The 19,292-nt window shown below is 34.9% G+C and overlaps 3 protein-coding genes across 3 annotated transcripts; 2 read left to right on the top strand and 1 right to left on the bottom strand.

The window, feature by feature from the left end:
* The first annotated feature begins 322 nt into the window (after positions 1-322).
* LOC102622868 (bidirectional sugar transporter SWEET14-like) lies at positions 323-2,069 on the top strand. Its single transcript, XM_006480043.4, has 5 exons — positions 323-542; positions 698-911; positions 997-1,161; positions 1,322-1,441; positions 1,562-2,069. The coding sequence occupies exons 1-5, from the start codon at positions 460-462 to the stop codon at positions 1,805-1,807; spliced, it is 828 nt and encodes a 275-aa protein (XP_006480106.1). The 5' UTR covers positions 323-459; the 3' UTR covers positions 1,808-2,069.
* Positions 2,070-4,023: 1,954 nt separating this feature from the next.
* Positions 4,024-5,530, top strand: LOC102631164 (rRNA-processing protein FYV7). Its single transcript, XM_006479815.4, has 3 exons — positions 4,024-4,338; positions 4,541-4,653; positions 5,093-5,530. Exons 1-3 carry the CDS (start codon positions 4,152-4,154, stop codon positions 5,384-5,386), a joined length of 594 nt encoding a protein of 197 aa, XP_006479878.1. The 5' UTR covers positions 4,024-4,151; the 3' UTR covers positions 5,387-5,530.
* A 1,857-nt stretch (positions 5,531-7,387) lies between these two features.
* Positions 7,388-11,166, bottom strand: LOC102630854 (protein TRANSPORT INHIBITOR RESPONSE 1). The gene is made up of 3 exons (XM_006479814.4): positions 10,478-11,166; positions 8,944-9,436; positions 7,388-8,628 (listed from the first exon to the last, which is right to left on the bottom strand). Exons 1-3 carry the CDS (start codon positions 10,945-10,947, stop codon positions 7,834-7,836), a joined length of 1,758 nt encoding a protein of 585 aa, XP_006479877.1. The 5' UTR covers positions 10,948-11,166; the 3' UTR covers positions 7,388-7,833.
* Positions 11,167-19,292: the final 8,126 nt, after the last annotated feature.

Here is a 19,292-nt window from a genome sequence, read left to right as displayed (position 1 = left end):
CATGAATGGGGCGGCCGTTTTGAATGTGACGGCAACGAGGAGTGGTTAAAGAGGGAAGGGGTTTCATTTACATCACCATCACGTTTTAAATCAAGCCTCTGGCCTTGGTCTAGCTTCGTTTGCATTTGCTAATACCTAAAACAAACAACTCTTTATTTGCCCACTAAGCAAACACCAAAATAATATAAATGACAACATTGTAGTATGAATAATGTTTTTATTTTGTCTACTACAATTCATGAAATTATAAATGAGAAAAATGCTAGGACTGGGATGGGTCCAGCTCATCATACAGCCAAAGGAAAGCAAAATGCATAAGCAAGAAAATAGGGTGTGTGTGTGTGTATAACAGCATTGAATCAATACAAGGAAATATCATTGTAAGCTCTCTGTAGTGCAAGAGCAATCAACCGCAGCAGCTAGCTAGAGAGAGCTTATTAATTTTCAAATAAATAAACAATGGCAATCCTTGGACCTCACTCTGTTATCATTTTTGGCCTTCTCGGTAACATTGTGTCATTTCTTGTCTATCTGGCACCATTGTAAGCTCTCTGATCAGTCTCGATCGCCTCACTCTTCATTATTGATCTTTTTTGTTCAGATTTCTCTTTTCTTAATTTCTACTAAGAATTTCCTTTGTTACTTTAAAACATACACACACATATATATGATGAATGAATCCCGATCCTGCATGCAGGCCAACGTTCTACAGGATATTCAAGAAAAAATCAACACAAGGGTTCCAATCGATCCCATATTCCGTTGCATTGTTCAGTGCCATGTTGCTGCTCTATTATGCCTCTCTCAAGGGTAGCAATGCATTTATGCTCATAACAATCAACGGCATTGGCTACATCATTGAATCCCTGTACCTCCTATTCTTCATGATTTACGCAACCAAAACTGCCAAGGTATCGTCGTATTTCCTCTCACATTAATCTATACCTACCATGTTGAAAATTTTAACTAATAATAATAAAGTTAATTTAATTGCAGATTTACACAACAAAGCTGCTAATCTTGTTCAACATTGGGGCGTTGGGATTGATTGTACTCCTCACATACCTACTCTCAAAGAGCTCTGATCAGCGGCTTACCATCGTTGGATGGATCTGTGCTGTTTTCTCTGTCTGTGTTTTTGCGGCTCCTCTTAGTATCATTGTATGTGTTACCTCCAGCCGTCCTACACCAACTTTAATTAATTAATGAAATTACATGAGTAAAATTGTCTGCTAATTAAGTAATAACTAAGCGTTGTTGTTTTTGTTTTTTTTTTTTTTTTTTTGGGTTTAAAAGAGAAAGAAATGTTGATTGTGTGCAGAGGCAAGTGATAAGGACGAAGAGCGTAGAGTACATGCCATTTTCACTCTCATGCTGCTTGACAATTTGTGCTGGAATGTGGCTGCTTTATGGCCTTTCAATAAAGGATTATTACATTGCAGTAAGTCACAATGACCCTTTTATTTATCCCATTAATTTAGTTTAGACTAATCTAAGCTAGCTCGCTAGCTAAAACATTTTAATTATGATCAATAACATTCACTAATCGTTTGTTATTTAGACACCGAACATTCTGGGAATGGCCTTTGGAGCGACACAGATGATCCTCTACCTCGCCTACAGGACAAGAAGAAATAGCGAGATATTGCCGGTGGCAGCGGCAGTGGTTGATCCAAAAGACAGAGAGGAATCAAATAACACTGGCGCAGCTGATCCTTGTTGCAATCATCATCACCGTCACGACAGTTCTAATGGAGAAGTTGAAATCAAAGCCGTTGAGACAAATCAAATCAACCACACCGCCTGATCATTATTAATTAATTCACCAATTAAGCTGCATATGTTACACACATACCGCGCGGGGGCATGATCCGTATAAGACAAAATTAAAGGACAGAAATTACGTCCAAACTGAGAGCTGAACATATAAATCATGGGAGACGGATTAATTAATCCATTATTCTTCATTAATTAATTTCTCGCAATGGCTCGGTTTTATACCATACTACTTGATATTTCATGTGTGGGTCTTCGATTAACTAATAACAGAGAAATTATCAACCGCTCAATATATCTCATCTCTGTGAAGCCTGTTATGATTTCTCCAGTTTTTCAGGATGTAAAGTTGAATGCCCACGATATAAACCGAGTGGATTAGACTTGAGTGCAAGGCAGACTGAATGACACAACGTATGATCACATAATAACAGAAAGTGAAGCTTTTTGAGTAAATATGAGCTTGTTTTCGTATCCAAAAAAAGAGATACGGGAAAAAATCGTCCACGTTAAGTTTTATTGTGTCTTTTCCGTATTCGTTTTCCAAGACAACGAAAAAGAAAAATGGAAACCGTTTTGTTCTGCATTCCAAGTAAATTCAAGTATAACCTGCAAGTAATGTTCTAGGAGTAGCGGGGGAGGGAACGAGGAGAGGCAAAATGAAATTTATGGGGGAGTGTTTGTTATGGAAGTGATCGATTTTAATTGCCCATGCACATAATTTAATCAAAAGGGTTCTCTTTTATTCCATATATAAACATAGGAGAATTAATTCATACATTTTCTCCAATTGTTTTCTTGTAAGCTTGACATTCATCCTTTATTAGAAGAAAAGAACGATTCGTTCGTGATAATGATTAAATTAGCCTAAACGAAATATATTAAACTAATTTTTGAGAATTGACACTCATTATTAGGTAGCCGTATTCATTCTCTTTCCTTCTTTTTTATTGACCTTGACAATTAATACTTGAATGAAAAAAAAAAAATAAAAATAAAAAGTAAAAATTATCGGGATTGAGATTTCTCATGCATACGATAAATTTTCACCTGCGTTTTGATTTTGTTTGGAGTGAAAATTATAGATAAAATGTAACAATGGTAAAAAGCATTATTAATTCAATATTGACAAGCTAGCTAATAAGTTACCTTCTATTTATTCATTAGTTTTGTATCTATTTTAGATCATAACCATTGCTTGTAAATATATGATAGGCATAAAGGAATCTTTAAAAACCGAACTTTTGCTTTGAATTCTTAGTTCTTAAAGAATATTAGTTCAAAGGATTTGTGATAGACCTAAATTAATATGTATGAATATCACCAATAAAATAATATAAATAAATCCATACTATTAATACATAATTAAAATTTATAGGTAGGCATTGGTCTAGCTTTTATTTGGTTTAGGTCCTATTTGAGTTAGATTTAAAAAAAAAAAAAAGAGAAAATATCCACCGTCCACCGGTTTTTTATACATTTTTTAAAAATACGCAATTCCTTCATTTTTTGGCTGGAATCCACCTAAAGTTATATTTTGTTTCACTTTTCCACTTTCGTTTGGAATCCGTTAAGAAAACTAACGGAAACTTTAAAAAATGACCATTTTACCCCCAAAACGAAAATTACAATTTCACCCTAAAAATGCCAAAAATAATCATATTTAATGATGAATATCATTATTGGTACGTTAATGAAGTACAAAAAAATCTTAACTACTGGAGATTATAACTCAATGAATAATAAAACTCTACTTATCTTAAATTTAATTGATGGTTTGTGAGATTGGGCTATTTTTAATACTACTGTTATAATTTAGCATTCTAATTACAAACATATTAAAAAAAAACTTACATTTGATGGTTGTGAAATTAATTTCTTTATTGACCAATGGGGAAAATAATTAGATTTAATCCAATTATTTTTGGTAATTTTTTTAAGGTGAAATTATAATTTCGTTTTGAGAGGTAAACTGATCATTTTTTAAAGTTTCCGTTAGTTTTCTTAACGTATTTCAAACGGAAGTGGAAAAGTGAAACAAAATGTAACTTTAGGTGGATTCCAGCCAAAAAATAAAGAAATTGTGTATTTTTAAAAAAATGTATAAAAAATGAGTGAACGGTGGATATTTTCCTTAAGAAAATTGAAGCAAATAAGGGGAAAAGAAAAGAGCTGAACCGAACTAAATTTTAGGATAATTCGGTTCAAATTCGTAACCCGATCGAACCAAAACAGTGCTGCTGCCCTCCCCCCAAACCCCAAAAGGGAGACTTTAGGGTTACCAAAATGCCTAGTCATCAGATTTGCAATTTAAATAGAAAAGGTAATTAGGAATCTCTGGAATTTGAGTTTGAATACTTACTTGAATTGAAAGAATGAAGCGTCGGGATCGGAAAGATGATGGGATAATGGACGGCTCAAAATCGAACACGATCGGCAATAATAAGAAGAAGAAGAAGAAGAAGAAGAAGAACATTCAGAGATTAGGAGGCACCGCGCTCTCTCTCGAGGCCTTCGCTAATGCTAAGTCAACGAATCAACACCACAATCCTGCCTTTAAAAGTAATTAATTTGTTTTCAATTAAATTTGTCATGTAGGGTGTGGACTGGGGGTTGCTTTCTCGTTGTGATTTAGGGTGAAGCCCTGATGAGCTAGAGTTTCATTGACTTTTATAATTTGCATTTGATAGGTCATTTTAGTTTATGAGGAAGGACGATGAAATTTTAATGGGATGTTTATTTTTATTTCTTTGTTTGCCATCAGAGAAGCAAAGGGAGTTCTATAAGAACGCCAAATACGTGAGCAAGTATAGGAAGTCTCTGAAGCAACATACTAGTCAGCAGAATGATGCTTCCTCATCTGCAAAACCCGCTCAGGTTTGTTTGTTATCAGCTTTCTCTTGTTATTGTTACATTAGATCAGTGTTCAAAACAAAAAAAAAAAATCCAAGATTAGCTTAGCTCCATTTGTGCAAAGCCAAGAGGTCCATGAATCAACTTTGGTTTACACCAACCTTGGGGGGGAGACTTAGTTTAATTGCAGTTGTACTTGAGAAGGATTGAGTGTTTGGCTAGTCATGTGCTCCTTTATAATAAGGTTAAATGGTAGCTATTCATTAGGTGTTAAATCTGAATTTTGATGGTGAATGCTCTGAGATTGTTTGAGTTTTCATATTCAAAATTTTGCCCACGTCCGTAGCTGTAGGTGCTCGTTTTATGTCTTGTGAAATTGAAGGTGGCTTTTTTTCTTGAAACTATGCCTCCTAGTATCGAGAACTTGATATGCTGAGTCATTCAATTCCAATGGCTAATTCAGGATGAAAATGAAACAGAAGATGGTGGTGAGATGAATATAAGTTTGAAGAAGAAGAAGAAGAAACAGAGTCTAGAAGAACTGTATGAGAAGAAGCACGAAGAGGAAGAGCGGGCAAGAAGGGAGAGGGATGCTATTTTTCTGGCAAAGAAGGAAGAAAGAGAAAAGGCTGAAGCTCAAAGAAAAGAATTGAGGTCAAAGATGTTCAAAAAGACACGGCATGGTCAGCCTGTAATGAAGTACAGGATCGAACATCTTTTGCAGACCATTCAGGGTTCGAGCAAAAAACCCAGCTAACAACAATAGGTAATTTAGCATTTCGCTGTTGTACTTTTAGTAAAGTGGCCATTAACTCAGTTGACAAAAAATCATGGAATTTTGAGTTTATCAGGTACTATTTTATGAATTCATGTGATACACCCTATTAGGTTGTCTTCTTTACGATTGAACTGTTTTCTCTCACTTTGCAAGCATGGATTGTGAACAAACATTTGTAATTAATTATTCATGGACGTGCATGTTCATCACAACAACTAAGAGGGTAAATCATCAGATATCGTTACTGCTTAACATGCACTAAAACATCTTAACAAAAGAAAAGGTTGCAGAAGCCAAAAACAGAATTAAACAAGCCAAAAGGAAAAAAAAAAAGAAAGAAAAAGTCCGCGATGTATGTTTGTTTGATCAATGGCCTACTTAACAAACACGGTAAGCTGTAACCATGTACCTCCGGGGAGGAGGGACGCAAATGACCATAAGGGTGAGAGCAAGCACAAGTACCATGAGTAGTCCCATGAAATCCAGTCCGAATGTCTGTTCAATCTCCGAGCAAATAAGTTTCCCCATGTCGAACACGCTTGATCCCAAGCCTGCCTTCCTTCCTGTCTCTAACAAATTTGCTGGAGAAGAGAATGCGGACGCTATGTGTATCATAAACAGATTAATCATTTCTTCAAGTCAAGTCTCTCCATTTTGTTTATTTGCCACAAGTCGAAGTCAAGATTCAAGTCACATCTGGAAAGTCTTATCATGCTGCATTTTTCTTCAAGGCTCTGGAAGACCTCCAAAACTAGGTTTGTTGGCACGCGATATTCTAGCAAGGGCTACTGGACTAGAAACAGTGCCTTAGTTCATGTGGTCGATTGTTGATGCTACTTACTGGTCTATACAAATTTAATTACCCCCATTACAATGCAAATTTGGTAACGAATTGTCCAGACTGAAATGGATAATAAAAGCAAGGCAACAAAATCATATGGACCATCATAATTGTTGAAGCTGAGTGGCACGATGCTACAATCATGATTCACTCACTTGGGGTTCCCCCATTTTTCACCACCTTTGGCATCAAATAAGTGGACCCTCGTAAGTGGTAACCATTTGTGTTACTATTATTCATGAGTTACCATGTTATCATAATGCAGTTTACTGAGAAATGGATTCGGCCAACAACCATAATAACAGAGGGAATAAAAATGATTATATCATAATAAATACATCAAACGTGTGTGACCATCATCAAATTGATAAAAATGTATTCAATTTTGGGGTGATTACGCCACTCTGACAGACACCGATATCATATCCTCATCTCTTATTTCATCTACTAATAATACTTCATCATCTTGGTCACTCTTTGTGGGTTGGGATTCTGGTGTCTGTGGTGAGTGGTGTTGTTTTCTGTTTGTCGCTCATGTATGTAATATCTTTTGCTTAGATTTTTCTTTTTCTTGTCATTTATTAATTACTGTATAATTACTCATTCGCTTTTTGATCCTCTGCCTCTCTGGGTATCTGACGTTCAAAGTGAGGAGATTTATGTTACTGCTTTGGATTGCTGGGCCGGCAGATTTTAAGCAGGTGGCGTAGAAAAGAGAGCGTAAATTGTAGCGAAGTTGTGAACAGTAAATGTCACCGAATCTATCACGTGGCACAACAGACAAGGTCCATAAATTAGAAAAACACAAAAAGGGCCAAAAAAAAAAAAAGGCTGAAACTTCTCATACCTGGAACTGGAATCACCATCTATCAGAGAATTCAGAAGGAAGCTTTTTTGCACCCGGCCTCGTTGCTTTGCTTTCTGCATTAAATTTCTTTCAATCTTGGTGAAGATTTTGGGGTTCCTCTTATTTAATATGAGAACAGTGAAAAAAAGTAGGTATTTTATACACAAGTGATAGAAATACTTTTTGACATTAGAAACAGTGTAACACTACTCATGTCAAAGAAAAAAAATACGATGATGAACCCATTTCCCAACGTATAAAGCCAACAAAAATAGTACTCCAGTACAGGAGATGCAACAAAATTTTAAATTTTATTCCTCAAGGGCTACAAGTGGTACAAATGAGTACATAAGTCGACCATTACTAGCTTTAACAAAAAGATGATGCGAATGCTTACACATGCAAAAAGTCTTGCCAATAGTATACATGGTAACTATGCCGAAGTAAAATAACAACTCTAATTGATAATACCACCAACAGCAGGAGCTTCATATCTTCTCTTTATTAATCACTAGTTGGTATGCCATAGCTCAGCCAAGTGTAAAATGAATGGCAATCGAGCTCTTGAGCCTCTGTATACCCTCCATAAGTTGTCCCCAACTTCAACAAGGACTGCATTTCTATTAAGCAATAGAAAAAAAACATGATACAATGAGCAGCATATAAAGCATGCACCTGCTTTGTAAATATCCAAGAGTCTGAAGATAGATACTCGGAGCTTGATTTGCAGAACATCAGTCAAGAAAGCCGCAATGCAGAATCTTCACCCACATTCCAAACAAAACCAGGCATGTCAATCCTCCGCCCGGTGACAGTTCTGTATATGTAAAGCTTTTTAACAGGGAGCTCCGGCCTTGAATCTGGGGGTCCACTCTCGTCAATAACTTCAACATTCAGCCTGGGCATCTTCTGACCTAGCAGTTTACATGCTTCAAAACTCACTGAACATGAAGACATCCAAAGGGATCGCATTGTCTCCAGCTTCGCAGCATTGGCCAAAAGAGCCTTGTCCCCAAAGGGACAGTCCATAATCTCCAGTTTCCGAAGGCTATCACACCCAGACAGCACGTGATGGAGTCCCAAATCACTCTCTCCAGCAAAGGCCACAGATAGCATTTCTAACTTTTTAGCATACGTCCCAATGTACTCGAAAACACGATCTGTGAGAAGACCAGAGAGGGAGAGGCGCCGGAGATCCTTGCAATGCTGAACAATGGCTCCAAAACCCACATCCAGTGGCTCGAGGGTCAAGTAATCAGGAGTCTGAGGGTCAATAATGCAAAGACGAAAACGAATCATGCTGGGACGGTTCTTGGCAATGGTAACTAAGGCATCATTAGACATTCTGCGGCAAAAGTAGAGAACTGACTCCAGCTTAGGACAGCCCTCAGAAACAAGAACAAGCCCTTGTTCTGTCAAGGATACATTTGGCTCGTCACCAAAAGGTTCAGATGGGAACACCCTCAATTCTCGTAGGTCCTTGCAAGTTGCTGCAAGGGCTTCAAGGCCACTATCTTCAATGTAATCCAGTACCTGTTATTTGTAAATTATCTCTTCATCAGCACACTACAGTATAGAAAATAGAAGATGCAACCAATTTTTGGAAGCCAGATCCAAACCATATTGACAAAACAAATAGTAGGAAAACCTACAGATGGAGACCAAATGATAAAACCTTTAAATTGCAGTATTTAAATTCAAATGAAATTTTATTAGCCCATCCATATTTCATGACAAATTATTCAAAGTGTAGAATTATCAAGTACTAGTGTTTAAACTAAAGCATGCAAGCAAAGCACAACAGAATGACATTTTCATTTATAACTCAAACAAATAAGACGGACTTACCCAAAGACACTGCAATTTTGGACATTGGCTAACAAGCTTGATTAGATCAGGACTTTGGATGGTGGCATAGCTCAAATTCAAGGTTGTTAGGCCAGAGCAAACAGAATAAACAGCAGGAAGATAAGCTGGAACCACATCCCAAAATCCAGACAGGCTCTTAAGTTCTTTACAGCCTGAAAAAGCTCCCGCTAGGTTTGAAAAGATATCGGGGCGCAGATCTGCTGAGTAGGTGCCTGTACCCAACTCAACCAGCTGAGGTGCCTGGCGAAGTAGGTGGGCAAGTTTCTCAAGAGGCACAGCACGGTTGAGCCTCAGAGTCCTCAGATTGGGACACCGAACCACCAAGCGCTCAAGAGCTGAAAAACTAACCTCTGACCCTAGGCAAGCAATGTTAAGAGATACCAGTGATGTACATGTATCTGGAAATTTGCTGAGCCAATTCCCACTCGGATCTTCCACGTCACTCTCCCACAAGTCTAACTCTTTCAAGTTCCTGCAATGGCAAACATCATTGCAAGGTTGATGTAAGTATAAAATATTAATGACATAATCATAAATCCATAAACTACCCACTAACAGAAATAACCAAATAATATAAGAGAAAGTAGAATACTGAAAAATTTTAGCAGCTCAGTTCCATCATTGTCATGGTATACTGGTTATTAAAGCTAATTTTCTTTACAACCACAGCACCAAGAAAATGAAGCTATTTTTTTCCTCCCTTTTTATTTGATTGCTCTACTCACTCAACCAGGAATCTCACACTAAACCCAAAATTGTCAATTCCATTATGCAAGGTTTAATTCAACATATATATATATATATATATATATAAAAACAACACCCAAAGTTCTCTCAGAAAACAAGAACCAATTTTGAAGTAATTAAATCATCAGAATCTTCAAAAACATAATTAGAAGGAAGCAAACTCAAGAGAACTATTCTCCCCACTTCATCAGCATATGAAAAAGAAATCTATAATTGAGGAATCCAAAGAAAACCTACATTGCCCAAGAAGCTGAAACAAAACATGATTCCGGAAGGCATTTGCCCAGAACATGGACTACCGGAAGAAAACAAGCAATCTTGACCAGATTTTACACATTAACAGTTCCAAAAACAAACACAATAACAGATCTATGAAACTGAAAAAAAAAAGCAAATTAAAAATAAAATAAAATAAGGCAACCCCAAATAAGACACAAAGATTTCACATTTTACGTCTACAAACTAAACCTAAAAATCTACCAAGTCAAGCAAACATAATGAGGTTATTTCCGCAAAGATAATTATGAAAGATGAACAAAATGATAACTTTAGTTAGAAAAAGAAAGCAAAAATAAAAATGAGATCTTTTCACACATTCATCATCGCTACCCACTCGAAAAAAAAAGAAGAGAAAAAAAAAAGAATTTTAGCTTAATTAGCTAAAAGAGAACAACATGCAACACCGTATCAATTATTAGCACATTTTGCTACTTAACTAACAAACTCAAAAATTCAATTTTTTAAAAAATAAAAATTGAAACTTTACTTGCAATCGGCAGCAATGGCAGCAAGTCCGTGAGTGGAGAAGCCCTCACAAGAACTCAAAACCAAAACTTTAAAATTCTTAAACGACTTGGCAATCAGCTCCAAGCTCTCATCCGTAACAACCATCCGCTTCAACTTGAGCTCCTCAAGCCACGGGTACCCGCCCGCCATGGCCCTGATCCACGGGTAGACGTACCCGCCCCACCCCTCGGGAACCAAATTAAAGTCAGCAAAGTGCGGCTTTCCTTTGAGCTCCACCGATCTCACCTCCGGGAAACGCCTTATCGCCATCCGAGGACTCACTGCGTAACAGTTTCCGACGAATATCCTCCGCCTGCACCACCGCTCGATCTCATACCACGACTTGCACACCAGTGATATCACGTTCCGGTCTTTATCCGACTGAACGAACGAAAACACGTGCTCTAATACATCCTCCGGCAAGGATGAGTATGACATTTTCTTCAACATTAATGAAACTCACCGTTTCGATTCCAAATTCCACTGATACTTACTAGCTGGAGTTTCTTCTGTTGTTTTTTGGTTTCTTTTTCTTTATTTTTTTTATTTGCTAGATCTGAAATGCCATCAACAAAAACGCTTATTATACTTGGTAACGAGTTCGTGAAATTGTGAGAGAGCTGAAGTGAAGAGAGAGAAAGTCAAGAGTAGGACAAGAGAGAGAAACTGAGATAAGGATTTTATTAAAGTTGACCGGTGAGGTTAGATTTTAACTAGAGTTAAATAACTTAAGTCAGGTAGCCTGACGGTTGAAACTTTGACACGTCCTTAAAAATTGATTGTGTCCGTTGGATGGACGGTGGGAGTTACATTGATCTTATCCGTAGACGACGAAGGGGAGCCGCAGAAAACGGGTGTACGTAAAGGGCGTGAAACGAGGGCAGAGGTGGCAATTCGTTTTGTGAGTTATATATGTCGAGGCACTGATATTATCGTGCGAAATTGGAAAATTTGAAATTATCGTGTGTTTGAGAGAGGGGGAGGGGGAGAGGGGAGTTTTGATAAAGTGTTATCATGTGTAGGGAGAATGGTGGAGGAGGGAATCTCATGATTCGTGTTGCACGGCTGGATCTGAGGGGATCGGATATGGTGGGGACCACACGACGGGAGGGGAGAAAGGTTAAAATAATGATGAGGAATGATCTGATGTGAAAGTTTGGTTTATTTTGACATCATGGCCGTCCAATCACGTTTTACTGTTTCTGATTCATGGTTTCAGAGATCAGAGGAGGTACGGCATTTTTTTTTTTATTCACCTCATCCGACGGCCTTGATTTTATAAGAGAAAAGAACATAAATTATGAAAATTTTGTTTGATTAGAAAGTACACTGTACATGCAAGACCTGCGTATAGAAAAATGGGTGGTGAAAAGAGCTCTAGGGTGCCTTCAATTACCTCAGGTGCGCGACATGGTATCAGGAAAAGAAATAATTGATTCCTTTTACAGTTTCAATGACGAAAACAGCCCTTACATGTGACAGAGTTTGTGCTTTGGTTCCATATAAATGAGGGGCAATGTTGTCAGTCTGAGAAAAGGACATGGTACTATGGGTTTGCACTGTTTCTGTATGGAGTCCATAGACCTGTCCTTTTTATGTCGAAAAAGCTGAAAAGGAGTTAAAAATGAACGCTCCAGATTTGACGTTCGAAAAGGGGAGATCTTCACCGTTGGTTGGTCTCTCGTTGGTAGGCGTCGTTATCGATGGCAACCGCAAGACCCGTCTCTACTGTTTTGTAAAACATTTCGTTTTTGAAAAGTGGAAAATAGTATTATTTATTTTAGGAAACAGCGAAAAAAAGGTTTGTGTTAAAATATTTTGAATCTTTTGCTCAGAAATTTAGGTATTAATCAGATTAGTATTAGTTTAATTAATTTATGGAATAAATGAATGGGGAAGATGAGTTGTCTTGCACGTAGAGTCGATTATTTAAATGTAATAAAACCGCGATTAGGATTAAAATATTGATTAATAAAATTAGAAATTAATGGAATTAATTATTAAGCCCACGCTCGGTTCTCCGGGAATCTCTCTCTTGCCCTCGAGTGGGATGGCTTGGACTTTGCCAGATAATTTCGTAGTGATACTCTGAGCTACAATTTTGAAATGCCTTTGGGAAATCGAATTCTAGGAGCTATCACTCTTAAGAAAAAATAAAATGAAAGATAATCATATTCCTTGCCTTGTTTCGTGCAATCAAACTATTAAATTATTGACTTTCTTAGGTCTTATTTATTAACTTACCAACCTAGTCTTTTTAATTATGATGTACAATTTTTGTAATACCCTACACGTGAAGCGATTTGCCCGATGTCAATGAGTTGAGTTGAATTTTTAAAAAAAAAATTGCAAACAAACAGATGAAAAATTATGTGAACAACGCATTAGGAGTGTATAAGTAACCTTCCATTTCTCAACAAGACAAATATATATATATATATATATATATTAGGTTCTATCAATCTAAATTTGTCGATGCATTATTGAACAGTTAATGTCATCTAAAGTTTTAGGAATATATAAGTAACCAAATTGTACTAATTATTTTGTTATGTCTGCATTTTATGATTGAATTATTTTAATAACATTATCATTTATTAAATTTTTTTCTCTTGTTGTATTTTGAGTAAACCATACCCACTTCAAAATTTCTATCAACTTATGTGATTTAAGCAATTCTGAAGAATAATGTTTTTTTCCTTAACAAAAAAATAATAATAATAAATAAATGGAAGAAACGAATTCGTGCGTAGAATTATGACTAAACAGAATATTGAATCATTGCCTTAATAAATTAGGGTTGAAAAATAGTATCCAGTGACAATGAGCCATGAGGCATTGATTGATGCCAACCCTCAACAACATGCATTTGGTGACAAATCGATACTCATTTAGTGCAACAAGGAGCTTACACACATCAGTAAAATGACACTTGTGCTATAATAATTGAAAACGCCTTAATTCGGGAACCCATTCACATCTAAAAAAATTGACAATGCATGGATCGTACTTCGCAACATTTATTGGCACGAACCTATTGTATATAAATGTAATAAATTCGGGGCTATTCAATCACCGAATCATAGACACTTTCTTTATCATTCATATTTAGAAGAGATACTCGAGTCTTCCACATACACAAGATGGATTTTTTTGTTCTTTTTTTCCTTCAAAATATTGAATGCCGATTTGGTATGATCGTTGAAGTTTCAAAACTCATGTAAGAAGGGGATGAGTCTCTCCATATACGCATTCATATACACATAAAAAGACCTGAGGAAGTAAATTCACCTCAATGAGAATTGTTTATTTTTTATAAGTTGACCGATTTACTATTGAACATAAAATTCATGTGGAAATAAACTCATCTTACCCTTGGGGGGGGGGGGTGTTTCTCTTTTAATCATTTGCAAGTAGACCGATTTACTATTGAACAAAAAATCATGTGAAAATAAGCTCACCTTAGTGAGGATTGTTTCTTTCTTTTTTTTTTCAATCTTTTGTAAGTAGACCAATTTATTATTGAACCAAAACTAATGCGAAAGTGAAGAGATTTGAAGTTTTTTAAGAATAAGGGAGATCAAATTTCGTTCAATTTTTTTTTTTTAGAATAGTCGACATACTCGAACTACTCCAATAAATAGGGTGCTAGTAAAAATTTTTACTGCAATGTAATAATATAAAGCATAAAAGACACTCAAATGATGCGGTATTAGACAAAAGTTACAAAGTTAGAGAGTTTAATTGTATGTAATAAAGAGTTTCCAACATTCAAGTACACGGTATATTGAAAACCCATCACAAAATTTAGGTGCACGTGATGGAAAAAGCTAAGTTCGATTATGTTAATGTTAATGGCTTGTTATACAAGTGGAAGAGTCTTGTGAAAACCTTCTTATCTTATCACTAAAATATAATTAATTATTAAGCTTTAATGTTTCTCTCACCGTCTAATGCACGTGCCCCTACTTTTCCAAAGCGTGTCACAGTTTGTACCGAAATGTGAAAAAATTGTGCGATCCTAACCCAAAAAAAACAAAAACAATAAAAGGGAAAAAGAAAATTAAATCACAGGGTTAAATAGTACACGTGGCGAACTTTTGTTGACCAAAGTTAGAAAAAGAATGATATGGCATGGGACTTTTTACTGTATCAGCTGTGGCTCCCACCTTTTGGAATCTTTACAGAAACTAAGCATCACGCATCATTGACTGATTAATTACATGACAATTTTTTTCTAATTGGAAGATTATGTATAATCATCAAAGTTGATACTTTTGAAAATCGTAACAATCAAGCTGTCAATGCGCGGAAAAAAGGCCAAAATATCTTTAACTATATTTGGATTAACTGCCTAATTGAATTTAATTTGTTAAGTATCTTTGGGCTTGAACCACACGGAGATTTTCCGTAATCTTAGGTGATGCTTGCTTGGCAACGTGATATTTGACAACGAGTAGGTGCGGACCAAATTATTGACGCACCTCATTAATTTTAACGATTTTAAAATTCATCACACTATTGAGGACTAGTTTGGTAACAACATAACTTTTAAAATAATTACTATCAATTTATATTATAAAAATAATCATGAGAATCAGTTAAATATTTAATAAAATTTATTTTTAAAAATGTTATAAATTATAAAAGTAATTGTATGTATTTGATAAATTTTACTGTTAAAATTTGACATAATATTGAATAAAATTTACGTACACATTTATAAACATATACATGAAATATTTTTATAATAATTAAATAACTAAAATAAAGATTTTACATCTTTAATTTAATTTTTTTTAGTTTGTTACATCACTATGATTGGTAATAATAGTAATAATAACTTTAAAATTAATAATTTTATTTCATAATTAGTAAGGATAATGTGTCTACATGGAATTATATTGAGTCTAAAAATAATTTTCAAAATCAGATTTTGAAGTGGTACTCCTCCTTTATTTTTCAAATATGTGGGGGGATGAAATAATTTTGTCCAAAATAATTTTTTTTAAAAATACTTTTCAACCTACTAAAAACAATTGTAAACGGATCCTAAAAAAGTCCAGAACGAAAATGTCCACAAGAGATACAAAACTTATACAGTAATAATGTATCAAAAATCAACAAAAATAGAACCGAATTGGTATTCAAAAATTTGACAGCAATGTACAAAACCATACATATACAGTGGTCAGTAGGTCACCAAACCCTGAAAGGCTGAAACTAAAAGAAGGGTTAAGAACCCAAGAAAAGCAGTGGGGTACCCCCTTGACGCAACAAAAGAGGGGTGTGGCCGTAGACCAAAAGTCTTCTATGCTTCCTCCCTACTGGCTAATCGCTGCCGGCCTGCACAGCACTGTCCAATCAACTTGAGTGACGTTACCTTTTATCTCTTCACTCTTCTCTTTCTTTCTTACTTACTTGGCGTGTGAGCTTTAGCGCCCCCCCGCCCACCGCCTCCTTTTTTTTTTTTTTTTTAAATTATTATTATTATTGCTTTGTACATTCATTTCAACGTTGTGGTTCGGCTTTGAGTTTTGACTCGAGAGAGAGACAGAAAAATAATAACAATAAAGAAGCCCGAGGCTTTTACAAAAAGCAACTGCCTTTACAGCTTTACATGATGGTCACCGACAATCAACCCCGTCGTACATACGTGTCTAAATTTGATTTGTTGGTTATGTGATTATTTTGGGTTGTTATGTTACCCTGTGTTCTCTGTACACGATATGGTCGTTGTAAACGTGTTGTTATATATTACATTCACGTAGGGGGGTGGCGGGGGGGATTTCCTTACAAAGTTGCAGCGTCGCCTAAATTTTGTGATGAGTTGTATTAACGTTTATCTTTTGATTCGTTGTAAGGTTTGCACGTGGCGCGGTGGCGGTGTGGGACGGCACCCAAATTTTTTGAGTTGGATATTACTAATACTTACTGGCGTGTAAACAAACACAATTAGGTGATCATCTAAAACTATAATCTTATTCATTCTGGAAAAATTGAAAAAAAAAAAATCTCATTAAATAAAGTCAAGTCACGTTAAGAAAGGAGTTTCCCAGTTTGTCAGGTTTTTCTTCCTGAAATTAATATATATCATTTATTTTTTTATTATTTTTATAATAACTAATAATTTCCTTTTGACAATATAATATTATCTTTATTATTAAATACACTTTTATTTATATTTATTATAATTTAAATAAATCATATAAATACTAATTAAAATAAACAAACTTAAGTAATAAAAATAAGAAATATTTGTTTCAATACGAATAAAAAAATTAATAATAAGATATTTGTCTTATACTTTTTGTTACTTTTAAATATTTTTCTTACACATTCTCAAGATAAATTATCAAACAAAAAACTTATCTTCCTTTGAAGTTTTTGGTGTTAGGAAGATCTTTAGATATTATAAAAATAATAAAACAGTAAGATATTGATTTTAGTGGATAGAAATTGACAAAAACTCCCTATTAAGGATTTAGCAGCTGAGTGTAATCTTTACCAAATTTCATTTTTATTTAAAAGTGTTGCAATTCAATGGCTTATGTGTTTATTATCTTTTTAGGATAATTTATTATATATGATCTTGGGTATCGTTCATCCCCCAACACAAATCTATCTATATTTATTTATGAAAAAACTCGACAGAAAATCATAAATCATTCGCCAAAAAAAGAATAATGGGCAAGAATAGGGATCCCCTATCTTACATGCATGTAAGATACATGTCTCTCACATGAATAGTATGTGGGTCTCATATATACACTATTTATGTGAGAGGCATGTATCTTACATGCATGTAACATAGAGTTTGCCGCAAGAATAATATGCTGTCTGGTTGAGAGCCAGGAAGAACCCAACTTGTAAAATTGACGTGACTTGATTTGAGATTTAAGAATTTATCCGCGTGAAGATTTGCATAAGTTCCAACTTCTTGACTTAATGATTCCGTGTAGAATTTTGTAAACCAAACCAACCGAATCCAAAAAAGAAATTAAAAATGAATAAATGTCACGCTTTGCAAAAAGGCTAAAAGAAACAAATTTCAAAGGGGAGCTAAGCTACCTAGCACGTATTCATCATAATCAAATTAGGTTTATGATTTCAAGCAATCAAGTAATCAAATCGCTTTGTGTGTTGACACTTCTCTAACCAAAAGTGAGAGAGAAAAAATCAGGAATCAATCGCTATCCATCCTTAATTGTGAACGTGATTGTGAAATTTTTTTATAAAAATTTTAGACCCCATCAAAAAAAAAAAAAAAAGAATTGAAGAAGAAGAAGAAGAAGAAGAAGCAGCAGCATGTTCTATGATCAGACTTTATGAAATTTCCTTGCAAGTTTGTCCGCTAAGTGACAAATTTGAACTCGGCATGCTTGGAGAATTGGATTGGATTGGATCCATCCAATTTGATTAAATTAAGTAAAGTAATTTCATATCCTTGTCTTATAACAATAGTAACGTTATTACTTTAAATATTGTCAATATACGGCTCACAGTCAGTTGATTGGACCAATGGTCCTCTTTCATCATTGAAATTTGATATTCGGTATGAAAATTATTAAAAATTAATATCCTATATATAATGCCCCCATAAATAAAATGGGTTTTAAAAAAAAAATAAAAATGAAAATAACGCACCTTGGTTTGGTGGTACAAAGGATTTGTTAATGGGTAACATCATTTGCTATAATGGTAAGCGTTCGGGGGACCACGAGTTGGTGAAGTTTCACACCAGAAGCTTTGCAGCTGTAGGATGTATATATTACAGACGGTTTTTTTGGTAGTGGGGCCCTGTACACTTTTTCGCCTTTCCTTCAATTAATGGCGGTCGTGGTCCCCGAAAATTAAAAACTTCCAATCATACTGCGGGTATGGGCTCTGATCTGATCCGGTGGCTGTGATTGCCGATTGGTGATAAAAAGTGGGACCCTGGCAATTCGGTTTGATCCCCAGGATTTAATGTGGGCACACCACTTGGCTAAAGCTAAATGAGGGCCTGAGGGGGGACCACGTTTTATGTTGCCAATTTGCCATGCCTTGCAGCCTGATATTGATGTCCGAGGTCAGGGGAAAATAAATAAATAAATAAATAAGAAGGCAAATTTATTTAAGAATCCGCTCTTTTTTATTCAATTTTTCCTCCAGCTGTAACACTGCTCAGGTTTCGTAATTTATATTATACTTTTTATACGATACAATTTTGTAAATTTACCGCCCTCGTCCTATACCTAGAGAATGTCAAATATTCTTCTTACATTTGAATGACCTAACCACATTACTTATATTACTCTTGTGTTTATTTGCTGGAGTAAAAAATATAAATTTTTTTTTTATTCTAACGTTTACTTACTCATTTGAAGAGAGGAGTAAAAATTTTATTTTGTGGATCTCATTATTTTTAGAGTGAAAAGTTGAATTCCCATTTTCATGGAAAATGTTACTATTGAATATAATATAGTTATATTTATTAAAATAAGATCATGTCACATTTATTATAAAAATAATATCATTTTTTGAATAATATTGTTACGTTTATAGAGAATTAATGATGTTACCATATACTATCTTTATTTTAAAATATAATATTATTATATTTATTAAATTTTATTAGTATTGTATTTATTTAATGTTGATAATTAATAATAATAACGTTTCATTTGTGCCGCTCTAATCAATAATTTTTAATTTACATAATTAAAGTTAAAATTAATAAAAAAAAGTGATATTATTATTATTATTTGAAACTAATAATAAAATAAATAGTTTATTTTAGAAATATATTTTTT

This window comes from Citrus sinensis, chromosome 3 (assembly GCF_022201045.2).
Source record: "Citrus sinensis cultivar Valencia sweet orange chromosome 3, DVS_A1.0, whole genome shotgun sequence".
In the NCBI taxonomy this organism is placed as follows: Eukaryota; Viridiplantae; Streptophyta; class Magnoliopsida; order Sapindales; family Rutaceae; genus Citrus; species Citrus sinensis.
This window is presented reverse-complemented; position numbering and strand designations above follow the sequence as displayed.